Source organism: Leucopleurus acutus, assembly GCF_964270905.1.
Source record: "Leucopleurus acutus genome assembly, chromosome: 3".
Classification (NCBI taxonomy): domain Eukaryota; kingdom Metazoa; phylum Chordata; class Mammalia; order Artiodactyla; family Delphinidae; genus Leucopleurus; species Leucopleurus acutus.
Window position 1 is genome coordinate 12106673 of NC_139145.1, and position 16659 is coordinate 12123331.

At 52.6% G+C, this 16659-nt stretch overlaps 1 protein-coding gene across 1 annotated transcript; it reads right to left on the minus strand.

Moving 5' to 3' along the window:
* Positions 1-4447: 4447 nt before the first annotated feature.
* SLC5A5 (solute carrier family 5 member 5) lies at positions 4448-16486 on the minus strand (the record flags this gene model as incomplete). The annotated part of the gene is made up of 15 exons (XM_082835794.1): positions 4448-4612; positions 6048-6163; positions 6917-7041; positions 9137-9330; positions 9396-9482; positions 9916-9986; positions 10061-10173; positions 11710-11798; positions 12647-12776; positions 12857-12997; positions 13431-13585; positions 14505-14572; positions 14755-14806; positions 15184-15249; positions 16130-16486. The coding sequence occupies 15 exons, from the start codon at positions 16484-16486 to the stop codon at positions 4448-4450; spliced, it is 1929 nt and encodes a 642-aa protein (XP_082691920.1).
* Positions 16487-16659: the final 173 nt, after the last annotated feature.

A 16659-nucleotide genomic window follows, 5' to 3' on the forward strand; every position in this document is an offset into this window, starting at 1 on the left:
TCACTGTGTTTTCATTTTTATTTGTCAGGTATTTTTAAATTTCTTCTTTGATTTCCTCAGTGACCCATTGGTTGTTTAGTAACATATTGTTTAGCCTCCATGTGTTTGTGTTTTTTTGCAGTTTTTTTTTTCTTGTAGTTGCTTTCTAATCTCACAGTGTTGTGGTCAGAAAAGATGCCTGACATGATTTCAGTTTTCTTAAATTTACTGGGACTTGTTTTGTGGCCTAACATGTAATCTATCCTGGAGAATTTTCTGCACACTTGGAAAAAATGTGTATTCTGCTGCTTTTGGATGGAAAGTTCCATATATATATATGGAGTCCTAATGTGTGACACACATTTGATCTAGTGTGTCATTTAAGGCCAGTGTTTCCTTATTAATTTTCTATCTGGATAACCTTTCCAGTGATGTAAGTGGGGTGTTAAAACCCCCTACTATTATTGTGTTGCTGCCAATTTCTCTCTTTATGTCTGTTAATATTTGGTGGGAATGTAAAACAGTATTTTAAAAATTAAATAGTATTTAAAACAGGAATGTAAAACAATATTTAAAAAATTAAACCGAATTACCATATGATCCAGTTTTCCACTTCTGGGTATAATCCCAAAAGAATTGAAAGCAAATATAGAACAGATATTTTGACATCAATAGTCACAGCAGTATCATTCACAATAGCCAAAAGGTGGAAACAATCCAAAAGTCTATTGGTGGATGAATGGATAAACAAAACGTGGTATATACATACAGTGGAATATTAGTCAGCCTCTAAATGGAAGGAAATTCTGACAGCTGCCTCAGCATGAATGAACTTTGAAGACATTATGCTAAATGAAATAAGCCAGACACAAAAAGACAAATAATGTATGATTCACTTATATGAGCTCCATAGAATAGTCAAATTCATAGACAAAGAATATAGAATGCTGAGGAAATTCCCTGGCTGTCCAGTGGTTAGAACTCCAAGCTTCCACTGCAGGGGGCCCGGGATTGATCCCTGGTTGGGGAACTAAGATCCTGTAAGCTTCATGGCACAGCCAAAAAATAAAATAGAATGACGGCTACCAGGGGCTGGTGGGAGAGGAGAATTGGGAATTAGTATTTACGGGTATAGAATTTCAGTCTCAGATGAGTAAAAAGTTCTTGAGATGGATGGTGGTGATTGTACAACAATATGAATGTACTTAATGCCACTGAACTATACACTTTAAAATGGTTAAAATCATGACTTTTATTTTATGTAATATTTGCCACAAAGAGGAAAAGAAAAAAATTATAATTTTTCGGAAATCAAAACTACAATTCTGATATTTCAAAGGCAGTATTAAGCAACTAAAGAGGCAAGACACAATTTGGGAGAAAATATTGGCAATGCTTATAACCAATGAAGAACTTGTATCCAGAATACAGAAATAATTCTTGCAACAATAAGAAAATAAAGAACCCCATTAAGAATTGGGCAAAAGATTTGAATGACACTTGGTCAAAACTATATGGATAGATAACAAGCATGTGAAAAGATGTTCAAAATCTTCAGTTATCAGAGAAATATAAATCAATACCACATTGAGATACTACCCCCCACACACGACAATGGCCAAAATTAAAAGGATGGACCATGTAAGTTCTGTCAAGGATGTTGAGCAGTTGGAACTCATATATTGTTTGTGACAAGGTAAAATGAGTCAACCACTTTGGAAAACAGTTTGACAATTTCTAAAATAAACATACACCTACCCCGTTGGATCCAGCCATTTCATTCCTAAGAATTGACCCAAGAGAAATGAAAGTTCACACAAAAACATGTACACTAATGTTTTTAGCAACTTTCTTTGTAATAGCCCAAAGCTGGAAATGTCAGTGAATGGATGAACAGACTACTCAGCAATAGTAAGTGATGAACTACCGGTACACACGACAACATGGCTGGATCTCTAGAACAGCAGCCAGACCAGCTTGTTCTGCCTGCACTGGGAAGCCTCAGCCCTGCTCCCTGCCCCACCCCGAACTGTGCTTTGAGGAAGGACCATCAACCAGCTGAAAGTCTGGTTCCCACTTTACTCAGTCATTGATTTAAAATTTGTGATGATCATTTTTAGGGCTTCCCTGGTAGCGCAGTTGTTGAGAGTCCGCCTGCCGATGCAGAGGACACGGGTTCGTGCCCCTGTCCGGGAAGATCCCACATGCCGTGGAGCGGCTGGGCCCGTGAGCCATGGCCGCTGAGCCTGCGCGTCCGGAGCCTGTGCTCTGCAACGGGAGAGGCCACAACAGTGAGAGGTCTGCGTACCGCAAAGAAAAAAAAAAAGAAAAAATTTGTGATGGTCATTTTTAAGTCCAAATCTAAAGGTCTCCATAAAACAGCCTGCACAGAGGGCCAGGTCTCTGAGTGGTCACGAGAGGCCAGATCAGGAGGGGTACATTCATTTCCTGAGGCTGCCACAGCTTAACACAATAGAAATTAATTTCTCTCAGTACTGGAGGCCCAAAGTTCGAAATCAAGATGTTGGCAGGGCCGTGTTTCCTCTGAAGGCCCTAGGATAGAATCCGTCCCCTGCCTCACTCCCAGCTTCTGGTGACTTCAGCAATCCTTGGCATCCCTTGGCTTGTACGTACATTACTCATCTCTGCCTCTTTGTCCACATAGTTTTCTCCCTGTGTGTCTGTGTCTTTTCTCCTCTTCTAATAAGGACACAGTCATTAGATCCAGGGCCCATTCTAATCAGTATGACCTAATTTTTAGTTTTAATAATTTGTTTATTTTTGGCTGCATTGGGTGTTCGTTGCTGCATGCAGGCTTTCTCTAGTTGTGGCGAGCGGGGGCTACTCTTCGTTGTGGTGCACGGGCTTCTCATTACGATGGCTTCTCTTTGTTGCAGAGCACAGGCTCTAGGCGTGCCGGCTTCAGTAGTTGTGGCACTGGGCTCAGTAGTTGCGGCTCGCGGGTACTAGAGCGCAGGCTCAGTAGTTGTGGCATACAGGCTTGTAGTAGTGCTCCATGGCATGTGGGATCTTCCTGGACCAGGGCTTGAACCCGTGTCCCCTGCACTGGCAGGCGGATTCTCAACCACTGCGCCACCAGGGAAGTCCCAGTATGACCTAATCTTAACTTGACCAAGTACACCTGCCAAGACCCTATTTTTAAAGAAGCTTACATTCTGAGTTTCCAGGTAGACGTGAATTTTGGGGCTACCTTATTGAACCTAGTATAAGGGCTCCAACTGCTAGGTGAGCAGGGGACGCTTCTCTGGAGGCCGTGGGAGCCATGGCAGTGTGGGCAGAGGTGGGTACAGCCAGCTCTCCGTGTCACAGAAACCCCAGGGGCTGGTGCAGGGACAGTGTACAAAGGGCAGTGAGGAGGGGATCCTTTGGGAGGGAGTCAGGAGGGGAGAGAAGCTGTGCGTCTGGGAAGGCAGTGTAATGCCCCCTAGCATGGGAGTGATCACCTCGCTCTGATGCTTTAAATCCTCAGGTTTATTCATCATAGGCTCGGGGATAGTGATAAAGAGATTTGCACTCAGATCTGACTGAGGAGATCTAGGGTGACAGCCAAAATGATTTTTCAGAGAAGACAGAACATCAAGAGTCCATTTATTTGATGTGCATGGATGAAGTCTCCAACCAAGGGTCAGACGCGTCTCTGGTATGTGAGCTCGCCTGTATACCAGCAACACATCGTCAACGGAGCCTCAGCGTCATGCAGCACCCAGGTCTGTCCCTGACCTGACCCGACTCACTGTGTGACCTCAGGCAACGTCGCTGAGCCTCAGTTTCTTCCTCTGTAAAGTGGGCTCATGGTCCTTAATGGATGAGATGGGTAAAGTGTCCAGGCACAGAAGGAAGGCTGAAAACATTATTCTTCCTTTCTCCTTCCCTCCTCCTCACAAGATCAGAGGCCATGTGACGTCTGTCCCTCCAAAGGGAGGAAAATAGGGAAGGGAGGAAGGAGCTGGTGTCCAACTCTCGATGAGTCTCTGGTTTGTTCTGTGACCTTGGCCAAGTCAATGCCCCTTTCCAGGCCTTGGTTTCCCTACCTGTGAAGTGGGCACAAGGGGTTGGGCCTGAGGACGTCCAAAATCATTGCTAAGGTTCAGATAATTCCCAGGGAAGAACTGGGGTCTTTCTCAGACCCCAGTGTTGGGCCTGGGGATTTCCCATGTTGTCCAGAGGGGACTCCAATATCTTACTTTTGTAGATAGAGAAATATCTGGCCTTGTTTTGGGGGAGTGGGCAGGGGTGCAGCATCTAAGACTTGGGTCCAGCTGGAAGGAGGCAGGATGAAATGACTTTCTGGAGGTGGGGCTTCATCTCTTCCCATAGGGTAGGGACTGCAGTCCCGAGCTTATTTGCATATGATGTGGCCTAGCCAATAGGAGCCCAAGACCATCGGCTCATGGCCTGGGATTGGCTCCCCTGGGGTTCCATCCCAGGTGGTCAGTCCCTGACTGCCTCAGAGGTCTGTCTCTCGCAGGTTAAGACCTTTGTCATGTTCACTGCCTGGGGTCCTGGAGCCAGCGCCATTCATCTCCTTCTGACCCAAGAAGAGCAGATGGTCCTCGTCAGTGGGCAGGAAGTCAGGAGGCCTCTTGGTTCCTGGGGGCAATTCTTCAGTACCCTGGGGGGAGGAGAGAAGAAAGACCCTGTCTAAAGACCACTTCTGCTGTGTCAGCTCAGATATCCTCCAGTTGGGGACAGAGGGCCTGGGAGGACAGAACCTGGGCAGAGTTGCACAATATCCCCTTGTCCAGTGCATAGGTCAGTCCTGTCCCTTCTGCCTCCAAAACCTCCATCCACTTCTCTCCCCCATGCCCGTGTCACCTACAGCCCAGGCCATCAGAGCTCCCATGGATGCCTGCCCACCTCCTCTCTCTGACTCTGCCTATTGTTCTTCCAGAGAATAAATATTTTCCCACAGCAGCTGGAGGGAGCTTTAAAACACTTAAGCCAAATCCCCTCCCTCCCCAGCCCTCACCGTCGAGTCTGCTCTGGCCTCAGACCCTTTGCCCCTGCTGTGCCCTCCACCAAGAATGCCCTTCCCTCAGATTTCCCTATGGCTGTCTCCTGCCCATTCTGGACTCTATTAGCGCCCCCTCTTCCAAGAGGCTATCCCCATCATAGCATTCTGCTTTATCTTCTTCCTAATATTCACCACCTGCTTAGATCCTATTCCTTTCTTGGTTGGACTCTATTAGCGCCCCCTCTTCCAAGAGGCTATCCCCATCATAGCATTCTGCTTTATCTTCTTCCTAACATTCACCACCTGCTTAGATCCTATTCCTTTCTTGGTTGGACTCTATTAGCGCCCCCTCTTCCAAGAGGCTATCCCCATCATAGCATTCTGCTTTATCTTCTTCCTAATATCCACCACCTGCTTAGATCCTATTCCTTTCTTGGTTGGACTCTATTAGCGCCCCCTCTTCCAAGAGGCTATCCCCATCATAGCATTCTGCTTTATCTTCTTCCTAACATTCACCACCTGCTTAGATCCTATTCCTTTCTTGGTTTAGCCTTCTTCTGTTCCTGCCAGTACAGGTCTGGGTACACAGCAAGTGCTTAATAAATAAGGGAATGAAACAGGGATTCCAAAGCAAGAGCAGGCCTGGATCATTGACCCCCCAGGGACAATGTTTCTTAAACTCAGGACATTCCAATAGCAGCCACACGGCTTTGGCCAAGGTTGGTCTACTCCCTGTGGTGTTTCTTATGTAAGAGTTTTCCTAAGTTGACTCCCTTTTGAATTAAGCCATTTTCTTTTCAGGAGACACTTTATATCAACACCAAAAGACAAACCAGTTTCACTTGCCATAGATTGGAAGTAATTGTAAAAAGAGATACGATGAAAATGAATTCTGCTCAGTGCTTGTTAAAGGGGAAAGTGTTGAAGACACATTAGCTCCCAACTGAGCCTTTCCACTGGAGGTAAGGAGAAGTTGAGAAAGACAAACATGCTGACTCACCCTGTCACTTCCCTGAGTTGTGGCCACACACAGAGCACCCGAAGCCACTTCACTGCCCGTCCCCCAACTCCGGGAGCAGAGCCCTAGACTGACCTTCATCAAGCTGTCATCCAGGGTGGCCACTTCTTCCTTAGGGGCCACAGATGCCGTCTGCCGTGTGAGGTCCCACCACAGCAGACCAGGACCCAGGGCACTGCGCTTGGTGGGGCCTGAGGGGGCAGAGAGAAAATGGAATTATTTAGCGAGGGGTGGGGGGCGGGGACTGGAGACCAGGCCCTGGGGAGGGGAAGGGAGAGCTCTGATGGTTTCCAATCCGAGATCTGATAGTGACCCACTGGAGACACTGGCAAGTCTCTGCCCCCCCTCTGGGTTTCAGTTGTCTCATCTATACAGTGAGGGGTTGTAACAGAACAACAGTGGATGGCCAGGAGGGTCCGGCACATGGTTCCGTTCACTCCTATGTCCCTATCGTCTAGAATATTGCCCAACAGAGAAAGACTCAATAAAGGCCTGGTGAATGTGAAGTCTGAGACTCAGGAAGCGACAACAGGTACTATTATCTCTGTTGATTTCTTTTGATCTCTTTCCACTTCTCCATGGGATTCAGAATTCCTGGAGGAGCGCAGAGTTGCTAAGGCCTTGATGAGAAGATATATCAGCACCAGGGACAGCGTCTCGTGGCCCTACCTGCCTTCCTCTAGCAAAGACTTAATTTTGGTGGGCGAAGAGGGAATAGAGAGGTGGATAGGGGATGCCTCTGTTTCTGCCTTTGCAAAATAGGACAAGTCCCACGAGGTGGATGGTTGTCCTGAAGGTGATGCAGCACAAAGGGTGTAGATGTGGCTAGCACACAGTGGCCACTTGGCTGGCAGAAGGATCCTTCCTTCCCTCCCTGTCTGGTGGGTCCTAGAGGCAGAGGGATGGACAGGATGACTTCTAAGAATGCCACACGCCCTCCTTACCCGTCAGGCAGCTGACGAGAGCTCCACATAGCACGGTGCTCACTGTGCCCAGGGCACCATAATAGAGATAGGAAATGGCGTAGAAGCTGTCAGTTAAGGTGCGTTGATCAGGGTCCATTTCGAGGCTGGGGGAGGGAGAGTTGAGCATGAGTCTAAAATCCACTCCCAGCCCATTTGCTTCCTCCTGTCTCCACTCCCGCGACCCAGCCCAGTCCTCCATTATTGCTCATCGGGCCATGTGCCAGTTCTCCTTCCCTGCTGCTATCCCACCAACACCCGCAGGCATTCTGTACACACAAGCAGAGGGAGCATTACTAAAATGTAACTCAGATCACCTCCTGCTGCTTCTCATCACCCTCCATGGATCCCTATTGCCCTCAGAATCAGACCAAAGTAAGCTCTAAGAAGAAAACAGCTGTGAACCTTTATGACCTTGGATTTGGCAATAGTTTCTTAGATATGACACCAAAAGCACAAGCAGCCAAAGAAAACATAGAGGGAATTCCCTGGCGGTCCAGTGGTTAGGACTCCTTGCTTTCACTGCTGAGGGGGTGGGTTCAATCCCTGGTCAGGGAACTAAGATCCTAAAAACCACGTAGCACAGCCAAACGAAACAAAACGAAGAAAACATAGATAAACAGGACTTCATCAAAATGGAAAACTTTTGTATATCAAAGGATACTGTCAACAGAATGAACGATAACACACAGAATGAGAGAAAATGTTTGCAAATCGTACATCTGATAAGGATCTAATATCCAGCATTATAAAGATATAAAGAATATATAAACTACAACTCAACAATGAAAAGACAAATGGCCCAGTTTAAAAATGAGCAAGGGATCTGAGGAGACATTTCTCCAAAGAAGATATAAATATGGCCAGTAAGCACGTGAAAAGATGGTCAACATCCTTAGTCATTAGGGAAACAGAAATCAAAACCACAATGAGATATCACTTCATACCCAGTAGGATGGCTAGAGTTTTTAAAAGGGGAAAGTAACAAGTATCGGAGAGGATGTGGAGAAATTGGAACACTCATATATTGCTGGAGGGAATGTAAAATGATGTAGTCACTGTGGAAAACAGTCTGGTGGCTCCTCAGAAAGTTAAACATAGAATTCCCATATGATCCAGCAATTCCACTCCTAGGTATATATCCAGAGAAATGAGAACATATGTCTACACCAATACTTGTACACAAATGTTCATAGCAGCACCGTTCACAATCACTAAATGTCCATCAACTGATGAAGGCTAAATAAAATTGATCCATCCATACAGTGAAATATTACTCAGCCATGAAAGGAATGAAGCACGGATACATGCTACAATGTGGATGAACCTTAAAAACACCATGCTGAGCGAAGGAAGCCAGAGACAACGGGCCGTGTGTTGTACAATTTCATTCACATGAAATGTACAGAATAGGCAAATGCATAGTGACAGAAACTGGATTAGTGGTTGCCAGGGGCTGGGGGAGGTGGAAACGGGGAGTGACTGCTAAAGCGTACAGAGTTTTATTTTTTGGTCTTTTTTGTTTTGTTTGTTTTTGAGGTAATGAAAATATGCTTCAGTTAGTGGTGATGACTGTATAACCTGGGGAATATACTAAAAGCCACCTTTAAACGGCTAATTTTATGGTCTGTAAATGATATCTCAATTTAGAAAGAAAAGAATCAGATTCCTCTGGCTGGACCTCTTCTCCTATCCTTACTCCTCGCATTAAATCCACCCCAACCTCACCATAGTTGGAATGCACTAAAGTGAACACTGGGGGACTTCCCCGGTGGCGCAGTGGTTAAGAATCCGCCTGCCAGTGCAGGGGACACGGGTTCGATGCTTGGTCCGGGAAGATCCCACATGCCGCGGAGCAACTAAGCCCGCGAGCCACAACTGCTGAAGCCCGCGCACCTAGAGCCCGTGCTCCACAACAAGAGAAGCCACCGCGATGAGAAGCCCGCGCACCACAACGAAGAGTAGCCCCCGCTCGCCGCAACTAGAGAAAGCCTGCCCGCAGCAATGAAGACCCAACGCAGCCAAAATAAATAAATAAATAAGTAAGTAAGTAAATAAATAAACTGGTCTCAGAGCCTTTGCACTTTCTTTCCCCTCTGCTGGAAATGCCCTTCCCTCACTTCTTCCTGCTCCCCGCTCCTCCTCTCAATCGGGCCAGGATCCCTCCCTGGCCACGCCTCCCGCTCACACCAGCTCGCTCACCTGGAGGCCCTGCTGGAGGCGTTGGCGGCGAGAAGCGGGTCTAGGATGCCAGAGGCGTTGGCCGAGGGCACAGCACAGCCGGCGGCCGATGAAGGCAGGACCCCCATGGACTGCGCGCTAGGCGGGTACAGAGTGGCACCCACGGCCACCCACAGCGACAGCGCCAAGCCCACTGCCAGCCCGGACAGGACGCCCTGATGGGGGACCCAGTGTCAGTGGAGGGTACTCCCAGCCCCTCACCTCGCTCACCCCCACTCACCAGAGTATTGCAGGCGGGGAGGAACATTCCCAGGATGAAAGCTCCTAGGAGGGGGCCGCTGATGACTCCCATGATGGTGAAGGAGCCCTGGGAGAGTGGGTGGGGTTGAGACTGAGAGCAGAGCTCTCCCGCCTTTCCTGTCCTCAGTTTACCCGCTGGGAAAGGAAGACCTGGGGAATTCTACTGTGGACCTTGAGACTCCTCTGTGCCCTAAAGGGGAGGCGACTCCTTGTTCCTGCCTCTCTCCCAAAGATGCTGATTCTCTCTCTTGACAAACTTGGTTCCACCTCCAGGCCAGAAGGAGGCCCTTCTTGCCCCCAGGCCACCACTCCCACTCCTAGCTGCCCACCCCCCCCCCACCCCGCTTTTGGCCAGGTGGCTGCAGGAAGTATCCTGCCTGTGGCATCAGTCAGAACTCAGTTCTGCCGCTGACATGTGTAACCTTCTCGGAGCCTCATTTCAACGTGGATGTTGCCTCACCTCTTGGGGAGATTAGGGCAGGGTGGGGAGCGGGGCTCACCTCGAGAACGCCGCCCCCCAGCAGGGAGGACAGAGCTGCCACAGTGAGACAGGCCGAGCCGTAGATGAGCGCTGTAGTGGATGGGGATGGCACTGTCAGTGGGGAGAGGCTGCCCTGGCCCCCCACCCGGGTCCCCCCAACTCACACAGCCCCTTGGAGATGATGACAAGTCTCCGGGGGGTCAGACTCGGCAGCCGAGGTTTGATGAGGTCCTCCACAGTGACAGCAGCCATGGCATTGATGCTGGTGGATGCAGTGCTGGCGGGTACACGGGAGGGGAGAGGGGTGTCCTCAGGCCACATCAAGGGATTGGCCACACACACCCTGGGGCCTATCTGCTAGGGGAGGCCCCCCGCTGCCCACACTATCTGGCCTGCCAGGACCCCCAGCCAGCCCGAGGGCAGAGGCAGGGGCGACAGAATTCCTCAGGAGTGGAGATGTCCACATCTCCACACTCCCCCATAGACCTGAGACACCCTCGCAGGAGCAAGGACACCCATGACCAAGGACACAAATGACACAAGTTCTCATTACAGAGCGATAATGGGGTGCAGAGAACAGTCTCATGGAACTCTGGTCACAGCAGGAGCAGGCCACAAGTTGTAGAAGATTTGAAACTACCAGAGTGTGAGGCCCCTGAGGGCAAGAGTGGGGGACCGCTTGGCCATGGCTGTGCCCCAGTATTTAGAACAGCAGTACCTGCCACATAGGTGCTTATCAAACATTTGTTTGGGGGATGGAGGACAGAAAGAAGGGAAAGGAGTCTTGTGTGGCCCTGCCGGGGACTAAGACGGTAAAGACTCTGGAGCTGGGGTCCTGATGCCCAGGGTGTGCCCTTTGCCAGAGCCCACCTGATGGGGACTGAGCAGTAAATGATGGACATGCCCAGAACATTCCATCTCACAGGGGAGTGGCTGGTAGAGACGAGGAGGACCCACGGGCTCAGATGTGGCCAAGTGAGCAAGCAGTGCCACTCACCTGAGGGTGCCACACACCTGAGGGTGCCACACACCTGAGGGTGCCACTCACCTGAGGGTGCCACACACCTGAGGGTGCCACTCACCTGAGGGTGCCACACACCTGAGGGTGCCACTCACCTGAGGGTGCCACACACCTGAGGGTGCCACTCACCTGAGGGTGCCACACACCTGAGGGTGCCACTCACCTGAGGGTGCCACACACCTGAGGGTGCCACTCACCTGAGGGTGCCACACACCTGAGGGTGCCACTCACCTGAGGGTGCCACACACCTGAGGGTGCCACTCACCTGAGGGTGCCACACACCTGAGGGTGCCACTCACCTGAGGGTGCCACACACCTGAGGGTGCCACTCACCTGAGGGTGCCACACACCTGAGGGTGCCACTCACCTGAGGGTGCCACACACCTGAGGGTGCCACTCACCTGAGGGTGCCACACACCTGAGGGTGCCACTCACCTGAGGGTGCCACACACCTGAGGGTGCCACTCACCTGAGGGTGCCACACACCTGAGGGTGCCACTCACCTGAGGGTGCCACTCACCTGAGGGTGCCACACACCTGAGGGTGCCACTCACCTGAGGGTGCCACTCACCTGAGGGTGCCACTCACCTGAGGGTGCCACTCACCTGAGGGTGCCACACACCTGAGGGTGCCACTCACCTGAGGGTGCCACACACCTGAGGGTGCCACTCACCTGAGGGTGCCACTCACCTGAGGGTGCCACACACCTGAGGGTGCCACTCACCTGAGGGTGCCACACACCTGAGGGTGCCACTCACCTGAGGGTGCCACACACCTGAGGGTGCCACTCACCTGAGGGTGCCACTGTAGGCACAGGCCAGAAAGAGCCCAGGGACTCCAGGCAGGTCCACGAAGATGTCCAGCACCATCAAGGGCATGTACTGGGGGGAGTCGGTTGTCAACCTCCAGGACAGCAGCACCCCAAGGGCAGGGGCTTCTGTCTGTCCTTACACTGCACGTCCCCAGCACCCTGTACAGACCAGGCTCACAGTGGGCACTTAGCGTGTGTGTGTTTGTTGATCGACTTTGCGATACCATGCAAAGAGCCCTGGGACCTGAGTGAGGCAAGGTCCTGTGTCATCCCCACTTTACTGATGGAGCCAGTGAGACCAAAGAGGTACACACCTTGCTTGAGGTTACACAGTCAGACAGTCCAGGATCTGACCCCAGAGGAGGATCTGATGGGATGGTCTTGCAGCCTCTGCCAGCTCTGAACCCCAGGGTCAGAGATCCCGCCAGGGTGTGCAGGTCTAGGTCTTGGCCCTGGTGCTGCCCCTGACTTGCCTGTGGACCTCAGGCAATTGCTCTACCCACGACCTCCTGCCTCAGTTTCCTCATCTGTAAGTCAAGGGCCATGGCAACCTTGGCCTCATTACATGTTGAAAGATTTGATGGGAAATTAACTGCTTGTGAAGGGAACAGCATAAGGCACAGAGTAGACACTTGGGACATGAGAGAGGGTCATTATGGTTAATGTCATCATTTCATGATGGATCATGGTCCCATCTCCTCCTTGATAGCCTTCAGGGAGTCTGAAATGCCCCTCCCCTACTCCCTCCCATGGCTTCCCATCACCTCCCAGATCCTCCTGTGAGCTGAGCTCTTTCCTGCCTCTGGACCTTTGCACAGGCTGTCTCTACTTTTCCACTCTCACCCGCAGAGACTCATCCAGAGGTTCACAGTGGGGGTGGGTAGATAGAAGTGGCCTAGGAGCCTGGACCAGACTCACCTGGTCTGGGGCAGAGATACGCCCTGCCAGGAGAGGGTCACAGTCAAGGTAGAACGTGAACATGATGATGCCACAGAAAGCAGCACTGGACACGATCAGGAACAGGCCCAGTTGGTTGACGAGCACGGCCCTGGGGGGAGAGGTGGTCTCAGAAGGGGAGGGGAGCAGCACGTCCCCGAAGTATCCACTTTGCCCCTCCCAAATACTCACAGCTTGGCCTGTTTCTCCGTGCGACAGGCCATGTAGCGCTGCACCTGTGCTTGGTTCACACCATACATTGAAAGCCATACCAATGTGCCACCGACAACAAAAGTCCAGAATGTGTAGCGGCTCCTTGGGTCCAGGTCAAAGCTGGATGAGGGCAGGGAAAGTCAGTCATGTGGGGATGCCACACTGACTTCACCCTCCCAAAGTGCCCCAGATAGCCATTCTGCACCTTATGGGCCTTAAAGGGATATTTGGGGTAGGTTCTGAAGTGTGACTAGGAGTTTGAATCATCCACGTATGCATTCAGAAAACATTTTTTCTATGTTCAGCTGGGAGCTCAGAGAGCCTGCAGTCCCCAGTCTGGTCTAGGGGGTGGGGTGGTGCAGAAGACTGGGCCACATGGAGGGATGGGGGCTGTGGGAGTACAGAGAGGGGGAGCCAGGGTTCTGTCCGTGGGGAGTCTCGGGAGGGGAGCAAGGAGGGCTTCCTGGAAGAGGAGGCGTTGGCTGGCTTCTCTCAGGGCAGACAGATGTCAGCTCCATCGATTGGCAGTATCCCCCTTTATGTTTTCACTTACTCCATCAGGTTGATCCTGGAGTGGTTCTTGGCAAGCTCAAGTACTTGCCCAGGTCCACCCACGAGCATAGTTCCGCGAGCCAGGACAACCCAGAAACCACTCAGCATCACTAAGACCTGAAACACGTCGGTCCAGATCACAGCCTTCATGCCGCCCTGCAAGATGTGACAGAGAGGGAGACAGGGTGTCAGACGGGAATCTGTCTGGGGCCTACAGGACAGGGCAGAGGTAGGAGGGAGAAGGAGTCAGGTGGCGGACCTGGCTGGGGCCAACCTGGCCTGGCCTCCAGCAGTGGCTGGGACCAATACCCCTCTCTGCCTCGGTTTCCTTATCTGTAAAATGGGGGTAATAACAGTACCTTCCTCAGGGTATCATTGTGAGGACTAAATTAGTTACTATAAGAAAAGTATTTGGAAGAGCATCTGGCACATACAAGTGTTCAGTGAGTGATGGCTGCCACCATTATTATCATTATTAGTACTACTGTTATTATTAGCTGTTGTTTTTACCCATCCAGCCTTCATGTCTTTGGCATGTTCTTCATGTTTTTGTCTTGGCAGCCCCTGGATTTTCCTTTGGAGAAGCCCCTTCCCCCACCCAGGTCACTTGGGTGAAGCTAACCCTGCTCCCAGCTCCAGGAATAGCCAATCAGAACATCCTAGCTACCCAAACATCTGTGAATGGCTCATCCTTCACAGAATACCAGAGCCAGCCAAACAGAGCCCTTCGGGGACTTCAGCCAGCCCATCCTGAAATCGGAACTCACTTGCTGCTGGAAGGAAGCCAAAAGGGATGGAAGCCTGGAGCTAATGAGGTCCCTAGAGATGGGAGAGGGACCCAGAGGACTCTGTTGTAGCCCCTGGATCCACCCATGCCTGAAGCTAGATTGTCCTTGGACTTTCAGCAATAAACCTTTCAAATCACCTTTCATAATAAAGATGAGGAAGTAGGCCCAGTTGGGACACAGCCTTCCTCCGGAGGAAGGGAAGGTAGGGAGTGGATGGGCCTGCCCACAGTCTCTCCCACTCAGTGGACATGGAGCCCCACGTCGGGTGGGGGTAGGGGGACATTCACCACAGTAGTGTAGAAGGTGCAGATGACTCCGGTAGACAGGAGCGATGCCCAGATGTCCAGCCCTGTCACTGCAAGGAGACCCTCCCATTAGGCTGCTGTGCAGGGTGTAAATTTGGCCTCCACTCTCTTGGGCCCTCTTCTCTCCAGGAGGATACTTCCCTCCCAAGTCTCTCCTAGGGCTGCCCCTTCCTTCCCCTGGTCCAGTCTCTAAGCTTTTGTCCCCTCCCCGTCACCCTCCCCCGAGTCAAACCTTGGTTCAGGATGAGCGCGGGGGCATAGATCACGATTCCGGTGTACAGCATCTGCAGGTAGAGGGCAGGGGCAGGTGAGTAGGGGCGGGGGGATTGGGGGGCTCCTGGGTTAAGAAGGCATTAGGAGATAGGGGGAGAAGGGTGGTTGGGGTACGTGACTGGGCGCAGATGGGCAGGGCCATGTAGGGTCGCGGCGGGCTCGGGTAGCGCGTATGCGAGAGGCCTGTGGGCCAAACTTGTATTATAGATGAAGCCTCTTGGGGGCGGGGCCAGAAGAATTGTGGGCGGGGCCTAGGCAAGGCTTTGCGGGGTGGGGGCGGGACCCACGGGGCGGGGTCGTGAGGGAAGGAAGAGGGCTCTGGGCGGGACCGACCAAGATTTGACCCGAGCTGGAACATGGGGGCGAGGGCGGGGCCGAGGCCACTCACTGTAGCTACCAGGTACTGCAGGGTCCCGCAGAGCCGCACAGCGCGGCTGAAGCGCAGCTCCAGATACTGCAAGGAGGAGCCGAGGGCTCATGGTCACTTGGACTGGCCTTACCCAGGGGTCCGACGCGTCTGGGGTCCTTCACTCGCCCTCTTGGCTTCTGCCCGCCCTTGGGAGGGCAACTGCGCTCTCCTCACTCTTGCCCACGGGGGCTCCCGCCCGGAGCACACACTCCGACCTACCTGCACACACCTGCGCACACGCGCCATCCCCGCGCCTGTCCACATGGCGCGTGCCCAGGAGGACTGAGCCATCAAGTGTGTACACATCAGCCCCACCCACTCCCATTCATGTCTGATCGTCCCCCGGGGCTGCCGCCTCTCTGAGTCAACTTTGGCAAGATACAGACAGAGCCTGTAGCAGGCTGCCTACCGTACACTGGTCAAGATTTTAATCACTTTGCTCACTGCCCTGGAGCGAGGTCCTGTAATTAGCCCAGTTTGACGTTTGGGAAACCCGAGCAGATAGGCAACCCCTTGCCGAAGGTAGGAGGAGGCGGGGATGTCGGATTTCGAATCCTGAGCCCGCCGCCCGGCGAGCACTCGGGTGTACGCAAGCCCAGGCATGTGGGTTGCAAGTGTGTGCCTGTGCGCACGTGAGTGCGCTCCTGGCCGAGCCTGGCCACGCCCTGACCGGGTTTCCACCAAAGGGAATCCGGACGCCGGCTCGTCTACCTCCTTCCTGCCCCTGGCCCCAGTGCCTGGGGCTTCTTCCCAGAGCCCTCGCCACCTGTCCGCCCGGGGGGCCCCCACATTAAAGCACTAAGGAGCCCGCCTGCGGCCCCCTGCGGCCCCCTGCACAGCAGTTCAAATCCTCAGGATCTCCCCCGCTGCGACCCTGCGTTCCCAGCCAGGCAGGTCCTGACGCTGCCGGGCCTCTGCCTGGTACCTGGTAGGTGCTGGTGAGGCCCAGGCGGTAGAAGACCGGCAGGAAGAGCAGGGCAGTGAGCAGAGAGTTGAGCAGCTGTCCCAGGCACATCCAGAGGAACTTGAGGCCGTAGCGGTAGGCCTCGGCCGGCACGCCCAGCACCTGTACCGCCGACATGAAGCTGGCGGCCAGCGAGAGGCCAACGGGCAAGGCAGTCAGGCTCCGGCCCCCGGTGAAGAAATCCTCGGCGCTGCGCTGCCCGCCCCGGGCTAGCCCGACCCATAGCCCGATGCCGGTGGACACCAGCAGCATGAGAGCGAAGACCCCGTAGTCCCAGGCTCCGAACGTGGCCCGCGCCCCTGCCTCGACGGCGGCCATGAGGTGTGGGTGAGGGGACCAGGCGTGTCCTCCGCCCTTCCAGCCACCCCGCGTGTCTCGGGCCAGGGAAGTTGGCAGTGGCAGAGGAGGCAGGACTGCGCAGAGGTGGGAGGATGCTCGGCCTCGGCAGCTACACGGCAAGCCTGTCCCCTTTGGTCCCCCGCGGGCCAGGG